Consider the following 10,660-nt stretch of genomic DNA (forward strand, 5'->3'; position numbering starts at 1 on the left):
AGCAATTTGAGGGTTCCTGGTTTGATCCCCGGCTTCCGCCATTCTAGGCACATCCTTTGTGTCGTTGCTGTCACCCTTGCTCCTGATGGGTTGAGTTTAGTGCCTAGCATGGCAGCTCCCGCCATCAGAGTGTGAATGTATGGGTGAATGTGGAAATAGTGTCAAAGCACTTTGAGAACCTTGAAGGTAGAAACGTGCTATACAAGTATAACCCATTTACCATTATTAACTTAAAAAAACCTTCAAATATCTGGCATAATGCAGTTAAGCTAAGTTTCAGTGTGTGTGTGTGTGTGTCTGTGTGTGTGTGTGTGTGTGTGTGTGTGTGCGCGCCTTTTAAAAAGCGGTACCTGTTGCCTAAGGATGTGTGACGTCAGCGAGTCCATGCTCAATTTGAGTCTTTTCTTTTTCTTTTTTTTTAATTGAACAGTTTTACACACAAACATGTATTCCCAATGTACACAGAAACCAAGGCACTTTCTAAATATCGCAACAATTTCAAGCATTCAACAAGTTGAGCAGTTATTGTCTTTAACACATGTCAAGGGAAGAAAATAAAAGCAAATAAATAAAATAAACAATAATAATTCAAAAAGAAAAATAGGATCGGATACAACATTCAAAAAGACAAAAAAAGGCTAATCTAAATCTCTTTAAATTTCTCCAATAAAGATATACATTTAAGGGCTTTTGTACTTTTAGCCATTTTCCAAGATTTAATTGATAATTTGACAACATTAAGACAATGAAAATGTAGCCTACTCTGTCTGAGTCGCTGGTTTGCTCTGATGGCAGCTCTTTTGAATCTTTCACTGGTTTGTTTTACCTCTGCTCAATACAGAGATTGAATGTGCTTCCATGGCTGTATGTTCTTGTCAACAAACGGGGTATTGTTTAGATGGCAAGTATGTCACTTCAATCATTGATTTGCTGTTTAATGTTACCGACCCTCATAGTTACTAGGGCGCAGTGCACTTTGTGTCAAGTTTTAAAGTGGTGAAACAACCGTTCCACAGACTTTGTTGTCTTGCATGGTGCAAGTCTTAGAGCTCACACACAGCCCTGCCACAGGTACTGCCCCGCTCTCCTGCGTGTATGGCGCTGTGGCGCAGGAGGGAGGGGCGCACACACACACACACACACACACACACACACACACACACACACATACAAAGCTGTCAGCGCGCGATCAGTGACACCTCCGCGTCAATCACTTGTCCATTTGGTTAACCGTTATGGTTTATAGTTTAAGTTTATTTCAAACATGTTAAATAGATGGGTGAAAATTTGACTCTCGTTTGATCAGATTTGGATGGATTAATTCAGTACACACACACACACACATACAAAGCTGTCAGCGCGCGATCAGTGACACCTCCGCGTCAATCACTTGTCCATTTGGTTAACCGTTATGGTTTATAGTTTAAGTTTATTTCAAACATGTTAAATAGATGGGTGAAAATTTGACTCTCGTTTGATCAGATTTGGATGGATTAATTCAGTACACACACACACACACATACAAAGCTGTCAGCGCGCGATCAGTGACACCTCCGCGTCAATCACTTGTCCATTTGGTTAACCGTTATGGTTTATAGTTTAAGTTTATTTCAAACATGTTAAATAGATGGGTGAAAATTTGACTCTCGTTTGATCAGATTTGGATGGATTAATTCAGGAGCAAAACCTAGCGAATCAAAGAGTAAAATCTGTATTCGCACTTATCCATTTATTTAAGGTAAGTTAACAATATCAACACAATATTTAAAGTAGCTCCTTATTTGCAACATGCAACGTGGTTCCATCTACACTTCTTAAAGGGAAACTGCACTTTTTTGGGGAATTTTACAATTCACAATCATTATGAGAGACAAGAACACATCTTTTTTTTAGGATTCTAAAGAGAAAAAACAAACGGTTGCAAAATGCAGCTAACTGGAGTCCCCTATGTAGCGTTCAAAGCCCTCCAAAACAACTTCAAAACCCTCCATAAACATTTTATTTACACGTTTGAAAGTATAAATATGATGTAGTAACATATGTAATATGTAGAATATTTATACCTCATTTTGGTCATTTTAAACTTTACCAGAAATTTTTTCCTTGACTTATTTATTTCAGTGCACATAGCAACACATGCCCAACTTCCGTCAACAACCGTCTAATCATGGCAGACTTGGTAACAGTACAAAGACGACTATTTTTTGGACAATCGAGGATTCACAACTTTGTTTTGCAGCTGAATGAATGGAGGATAAACTGCTGGTTATGGAAGCTGAGTGAGCATGAATAGAGGGTGAAATGATGGAGCAGATGGAAGCCGAGAGAGTTAGGATCGGCATGACTTGGTCACAGTGTCAATGTGGAGATTGCCAAGCTCTGCTGACAGAAATGGCGTGCCTTTGTTACACAATGTTATTGACGAAATGGCTTTTTGTATCTGGCGAGGAAGAAACTGCATCACAACGAAAGACTGCCTGTTAGTGTTTGCGCTAACCAACCCTACAGTGATAGAAACTTCTCTCCGCCTACACAAAATCAACTAGAAAAAACGTACCCAGCCAGCTAACCAAACGGACAATTGTCCATCGAGAGAGTCACTAGCAAAAGTTAGTAGCACAGTGTTAGTGTCTTTGTGTGCAAGGTGATGTGCTACTACACTAGAACAACAGTTCCTCAGTGTTCGCTCTTACAATTACAATGTCGCTACAGCTTGGTTGTTATACAGGTTACGGCACTTAAATAAAGTGTTGTTGGCGTTGAAAAATTATATTTTTTTTAGTGATATAGAGGCAGAATGGATTGCTCCCATTAGCAGCATTGCGAGCCACCTAGATCAAGCTCATTATTACAAATTAGAATGCAAAACACATACGTGTTCTTATCTCTCATAAGGATTGTAAACGATAGTCAAAAAATAAAAATAAAGTGTGGTTCCCCTTTAAAGTTCACTAAGCACCTATTTCTTGGTGTTGTTTCAAGCTAGCTTAACGGTTAGCATATCCATTAGCATACCTGGTCCTGGTTTGCTATCAGTGTGTAACATGTTTAGCCTCATCCTCCAGTTATAATGATACTGGATAATGATACTTAAGACACTAAGAAATGCAGTTTATATATCGTAATGGAGGTGATTACTATTAGCTTAGGGGAGCGGCCCCACACTGTGTATAGAAATACACAATTAGCTGCTATCCGCTTGTCAGCCGGGGGACTAAAAATAAATACAGTGTCGTCCAGAGGGGATCGTGTTTGTGCTTGAAATTAATTGGCATTTTATCACGAAAACTATCTGATACTGATTTGTTGCCGGTTAATTGGTACATCCCTTGTTCCACTCTGTATTTCAATGTTCTTGTTGTAGAAACAAAATGTCTAAATAACCCCAACGCCTTCCATACACATTGAATATTTGGACAGTTACCCGTGTCTCGTTTTGAGTTGGAATTAATTTGTTCCTTTGACTTGATTAATGATCACACATTTTACTGTTGACTGACTTGCTTTATTATAATCTCATCCTGTGAAAACACTGCAAATATCCCACTTGTTTTTGATTGTGAAGTGTTGTTATTTTTGCAGAGGAAAGTTGATTGTCTCAGGTCTTACCTGGATGACCTTGCAGACCAGAACCAGATGTTGGTCCAGACTGTAGAAGACTTACAGAAGGAAGATAACCAGGCTGTTCATATTTTGGGCTTGAAGAAATGCTCCTCCAACTCCATTTTTCAAGTAAGCCCTCAAAGATATGTACCTGTTATTCGGGCTGTGAATCTTTGGGCATCACACGATTCAATTTGATTCGATATGTTGCTTGCAGCTCTTTTAAATGCCAAGTCCCCTTACGCAGCCAATTATCCACTGCAAACTGCGCCTTCTAATAGGGCTGTACATCTTTGGGCACCACAGAATTCGATTCAATTCTTGGGGGTAACGATTCAATTCAGAATTGATTCTCGAATCTAAATAATTCTTGATTCAAAATCATCCATTCATCCATCCTTTTTCTACCGCTGTGGCTGGAATGAACTACATTCCTCCATAAAATAAATAAACAACTCTTACTTAAAATAAAACTGTTTTTGTTTGAAAACAGGACAGATATGGAAAAAAAACCACTATATATATATATATATATATATATATATATATATATATATATATATATATATATATATATATATATATATATATATATATATATAGTATGTATGTATGTAAGTATATATGTACATATATATGTGTATATATATCTATGTATATATGTACATATATCTACATAAATATATATGTATATATACATATATGTATATATACAGTATATTTGTATGTATGTATGTATGTATGTATGTATGTACAAACCCCGTTTCCATATGAGTTGGGAAATTGTGTTAGATGTAAATATAAACGGAATACAATGATTTGCAAATCCTTTTCAACCCATATTCAATTGAATGCATTACAAAGACAAGATATTTGATGTTCAAACTCATGAACTTTATTTTTTTTTTGCAAATTATAATTAACTTAGAATTTCATGACTTCAACACGTGCCAAAGTAGTTGGGAAAGGGCATGTTCACCACTGTGTTACATGGCCTTTCCTTTTAACAACACTCAGTAAACGTTTGAGAACTGAGGAGACACATTTTTTAAGCTTCTCGGGTGGAATTCTTTCCCATTCTTGCTTGATGTACAGCTTAAGTTGTTCAACAGTCCGGGGTCTCCGTTGTGGTATTTTAGGCTTTATAATGCGCCACACATTTTCAATGACAGGTCTGGACTACAGGCAGGCCAGTCTAGTACCCGCACTCTTTTACTATGAAGCCACGTTGATGTAACACGTGGCTTGGCATTGTCTTGCTGAAATAAGCATTGGATGGCAACATATGTTGCTCCAAAACCTGTATGTACCTGTCAGCATTAATGACGCCTTCACAGATGTGTAAGTTACCCATGTCTTGGGCACTAATACACCCCCATACCATCACAGATGCTGGTTTTTCAACTTTGCGCCTATAACAATCCGGATGTTTTTTTTCCTCTTTGGTCCGGAGGACACGACGTCCACAGTTTCCAAAAACAATTTGAAATGTGGACTCGTCAGACCACAGAACACTTTTCCACTTTGTATCAGGCCATCTTAGATGAGCTCAGGCCCAGCGAAGCCAACGGCGTTTCTGGGTGTTGTTGATAAACAGTTTTCGCCTTGCATCGGAGAGTTTTAACTTGCACTTACAGATGTAGCAACCAACTGTAGTTACTGACAGTGGGTTTCTGAATAGTTCCTGAGCCCATGTTGAGATATCCTTTACACACTGATGTCGCTTGTTGATGCAGTACAGCCTGAGGGATCGAAGGTCACAGGCTTAGCTGCTTACGTGCAGTGATTTCTCCAAATTCTCTGAACCCTTTGATGATATTACGGACCGCAGATGGTGAAATCCCTAAATTCCCTGCAATAGCTGGTTGAGAAAGGTTTTTCTTAAACTGTTCAACAATTTGCTCACGCATTTGATGACAAAGTGGTGACCCTCGCCCCATCCTTGTTTGTGAATGACTGAGCATTTCATAGAATCTACTTTTATACCCAATCATGGCACCCACCTGTTCCCAATTTGCCTGTTCACCTGTGGGATGTTCCAAATAAGTGTTTGATGAGCATTCCTCAACTTTATCAGTATTTATTGCCACCTTTCCCAACTTCTTTGTCACGTGTTGCTGGCATCAAATTCTAAAGTTAATGATTATTTGCAAAAAAAAAAAAGTTTATCAGTTTGAACATCAAATATGTTGTCTTTGTAGCATATTCAACTGAATATGGGTTGAAAATGATTTGCAAATCATTGTATTCCGTTTAGGGCAGCACGGTGGAAGAGGGCTTAGTGCGTCTGCCTCACAATACGAAGGTCCTGAGTAGTTCTGGGTTCAATCCCGGGCTCGGGATCTTTCTGTGTGGAGTTTGCATGTTCTCCCCGTGACTGCGTGGGTTCCCTCCGAGTACTCCGGCTTCCTCCCACCTCCAAAGACATGCACCTGGGGATAGATTGATTGGCAAAACTAAATTGGCCCTAGTGTGTGAATGTGAGTGTGAATGTTGTCTGTCTATCTGTGTTGGCCCTGCGATGAGGTGGCGACTTGTCCAGGGTGTACCCCGCCTACCGCCCGATTGTAGCTGAGATAGGCTCCAGCGCCCCCCGCGACCCCGAAGGGAATAAGCGGTAGAAAATGGATGGATGGATGGATGTATTCCGTTTATATTTACATCTAACACAATTTCCCAACTCATATGGAAACAAGGTTTGTATATGTACGTATATATGTATATATGTATGTACGTATGTATGCATGTACGTATATGTGTATATATTTATGTATGTATGTATGTATATATGTATATATTTATGTATGTATATACATATATATATATACATACCCCCTGCAACCCCAAAAGGGATAAGCGGTAGAAGATGGATGGATGTAATTATATATTGTATATATGTACATATATGTATATATATGTGTATATATATATATTTTTAATTGATTTCTGATTGTTAATGTGTATATGTTTATGTTTATGTGTATATGTTTGTTTTTTTATTGATTTCTGATTTTTTTTAACGATCAATAATCGTAACAAATAAGAATTGCGATTGATTTGACAATATATATTTTTTGACACCCCTAGTTGTTACTAACATTATTGAAAACCTTGTTGGAGGTATACATTGCTACTTACATCGTGCACATGTGCCAAACTCAAGGGCAGGGAGCCAGATTTGGCACACCACATTACTTTATGTGGCGAACGAAAGACTGAAAATAATATGAGTCATTATTAAATATTTTAAAGGACCCATAGCGCCCAGGTGACCAAAATTTCTCTAACAAGTACTTTCTATGTATTTTGTGCTCCTGAAAATGATTCTGGTAATCATTTCCGAAAATATCAATTTGTTTTTGAGTAATTAGTAGATATTTAACTGTACTTGGAACTTTCCATTGCCAGACTCGATATGCCACTCCCTCTTGGTGTGACATCATTTACAGATCTGTAGCCCATTTCCCCGCATTGACAATGTGGATAAATGCATGTAAAACAATTTTTTTGATCACTCTAATTGCATGTTTTTGTCGCCCATGTTCATGATTATTTCAAAGCTGATATGGTTAACAATTATGAGCAAAAAAAAAAAAAATAGCCATTTCCGGGCTTCCCTGCTCTTCAATCTCCTCTTCCATAGACGCCATAGCCTGTGTTTCTTCATGCTCTTTCATCATGAGGAAAACATCAGTAAAAGAGGGCGCAAATTAGAATACTAGCAGCTTACTTTTTTTCTCTCATTCTTTAGTGCCAGGTCTGCTTCTCCCCTTGAGGGTGCTCCTGATCTTCGGGATTGTATTTTGCACATGAAACTCCAACCAAGGCCCTGTGATGAGGTGGCGACTTGTCCAGGGTGTACCCCGCCTTCCGCCCGATTGTAGCTGAGATAGGCTCCAGCGCCCCCCGCGACCCCGAAGGGAATAAGCGGTAGAAAATGGATGGAAACTCCAACCAAAACCTTCCTTCTCGAAAGTCAGAATTATTAAAATGATTGCTACAAAATACACTCCTTTCGCTTTGTCCGTCCCATTTTGCGTGCGTGAATTTGACAGAAGAGGTCCATACTTTCCTCAAATTCCCATCATTTGGAAATGTATGCATGCTGACCCCTTCTTTAGTTTTATTACTACAGCCTACGACAATGCATCTGGGAGAAATATTTGATCATTTATTAAATTATTTGCGGTACAAAGATGCTACCAAAACACATTTTACTCAATATGAAATTGCCTCCAGTCTTCTGTAGGTGACGTCAGCAGACTGATGCAGGCCCGCCCACATTTTGGAGATAAAAGTGGGCGTTCCAAAATGTGCTCAAACCCTAGCCTAAAATTACTACTGTGTCTATTTTGGGGGGAATTTTACCTGTAAAGACTTAAGATGCGTAACTGTGATATAAGTGTTAATGTTGCTAGCATTAAAGGGGCCTTTCAATTTTTCTAGCTTAAAGTATTTTGTTTTTTTAATATTTGACAGAAAAATCATTTTTGTTATGCATAAATTTGTTAGTGAATAAATAAAATAATCAAATGCAGAGGCAATTATGTAATGATAAAATGAGTTGATTGTACATTTATATTCATAAATATTTAGTGTTACAAGTGGCCCTATAAGGTATCTATTATACAGTCGAATAATGTGCATATTGACAAGTCAAGCTAAGACAATAAATATAGGCTTCCTTTTTTTGGACATGGAACTGGGTACCTGATATTTTTTCTTGCCTTTTCTTGCAATTTTAGATTAGATTAGATTAGTTTATTTCAAAGGGGACAATGCAATTTCATAAAACACATGACTACACATGGTTAAAAAAGCCAGAATTAGCCAGAAGGCTAGTTTTAATCTGTAGTCCCCTGGCCATGATGTAAAAAAAGGCTGTCAAATTATAGTTTAAAAGAAAAAGAAAAGACAGAGAGAAAAAGAAAAAAAGCACACTATATATATACAATATGATAAAAAAGAAAATACAACATAACATTTATCTTGGCATCAAAACAGGCTCATCTTTTAGTGCTGGCAGCTGTAGGCGTTGATAAGCCACATTTTCAGTTTTGTTGTGAAGGCCTTGTAAGTTGTGACCAGTTTAACCTCCTCAGGTACTTATACTAAATCAATAACATATACTGTACATGTATTTTACCATTCAATTCAGTCGTATCATTCAATCAAGTCAAATCAGTGGAAATCTGTCATCACCACTCGATGTGTTGAGCTTAACGTATACCGTACTTTCATTTTCATAATAGCCAATACATCCATAGGAGCTTGTCTGAGTGGATTCCGCAAACAGAAAAATAGTTATGGCCTATTATACAGTATATGAACGTACTTATCTGCTGTTGTGATGGAGGTCAGAGGGGTAGTGTTGTGTCCTTTTCACGCTGTTAGCAAAGGTCAGCATAGTACAATACGCTGAATTTCTTTGCATTCCAAAGCGTTCCATTTTCAGCGCCATTGGGTTTTCTCGGCTGAATTTCTTGGAAAGGCTGCATAATAAACATGTTTATATTGCAGAATGCACGGCCACTTGAAGTGACAATGACCAATACCTTGGTTTTGCTGCAGCAGAGAAGGTGAAGCATAATTGTAGAACTGATAAAATGACATTTTCTTTGTTTGCCAATAAATAAACTTAAACAGTTTTAGGATTGATTGTGACAAAAAGAGCTTCTTCAGGCAGCAGCATGAAGGATTGGAAGAATCTCTATTGTGTCGACTCATTTTTAAATCTCCATTTTCACCCACGCTAAATAATGTTCTCGCAGTTTGTTTTTTCAGTCTGTATGTTTTCAGAGTCTCGATTGGTCAACAAATGCAAACAAATGGAGCCACTCACTCTGCAGCTAATCATTGCAGTCAGGGGACAACAGTGTGTTTCTGCTCTGATGTTCATAATGTAAAATCCAATCAAATAAAGAGCATTTAGAACTACTTATGGACCTTTCCACCATGTAAACAATGCAACGCGCTGTGTAATAAGAGCTCAGCCAGCGTCTGTTTGAAACGTAGTGTTGACGTACAATAGGGTTGACATGTAATTGACACTAAACAGAGTTTTTTTGTGGTCATGAATTCATGACATTTAAGTCTTTTGTGATTAGTCTGTTGGTTTCACATAGACAACCGGATGTACGCCATCTTTTTTCACTGCGCATAACACACTGCTTGGAAAATTGACCTTTAGTTTCTGGATATGTGAATGGTTACATGCAATATGGTTGGGAAGTTTTCATTACTTGACTTATAATTAGAACCGATGTAAAAATCTGACATGAAAAAGCTAATTGAAGGTTACAAAATACAGCTGTAATGCTGTGAAAATACATTTTCAAATGAAGAATCAATGAACTGGTAAAGAGGAAAAAAATACATTTCTGACACAGGTTATTCAAGGTTTTGAAGGCCATGGAGATAGTTGGTTTTCTCAAAGGTATTCAACATGTTTTTTCTTTAAAGAAATGTAGGAAAGAGACATTAATTTGTTCCTAGAGCTACTGACGATTCTTGTATCTAAAGTTGCAGGTTTTAGTTTGTTGTAGGGTTGTCAAAAGTATGGATACTTAAAAAAGTATCAATACTAAAAGGTTACTAATTTGTGAAAACATCAATACCGGTACTATACACTAGGGTTGCACGATCTGGACAATATATAAACTATATACATTTTGGTCGAAGATTTTAATAGTATCGTCATATTGTTCTAATCCATGTTGATGACACATTCTAGCTGTGTCCCGCAAATTTGACAGCGACAAGCGAACAAACGCGTCCTCAATGCAATACAGCCTTCTCAGTAGTGAGCGAGTGGCTAATGTCCCTCCATAGTGCAGCTTCTGCATATTGCACATCTGTGTATTATGTACATGCCACATTTATATAAAAACAATACTTTATCTTACCTACTCTTGTGTTTCCTCAAACCAAGTTGTAGTGGTGCCTCTTTTCCTGTCGCAGTACCGCGACTAATCCAATTTTGTATTGGCCCAAATGTTGTGAACAAACAAACAAAGTATTTATCTAATCAAATTTTTATAGACATAAAGCAGGTGGG

The 10,660-nt window shown here is 37.8% G+C and overlaps 1 protein-coding gene across 1 annotated transcript in view; it reads left to right on the forward strand.

Moving 5' to 3' along the window:
* The window catches only part of LOC133605413 (uncharacterized), a 646,046-nt gene that overhangs the window by 11,936 nt on the left and 623,450 nt on the right, over positions 1–10,660 (forward strand). Inside the window, exon 2 of the mRNA XM_072913499.1 lies at positions 3,583–3,732. Within this exon, the coding sequence (XP_072769600.1) occupies positions 3,583–3,732 (150 nt within the window). The remainder of the gene's footprint in view (positions 1–3,582; positions 3,733–10,660) is intronic.

The sequence above is a fragment of the Nerophis lumbriciformis genome, linkage group LG07, assembly GCF_033978685.3.
Source record: "Nerophis lumbriciformis linkage group LG07, RoL_Nlum_v2.1, whole genome shotgun sequence".
Lineage (NCBI taxonomy): Eukaryota > Metazoa > Chordata > Actinopteri > Syngnathiformes > Syngnathidae > Nerophis > Nerophis lumbriciformis.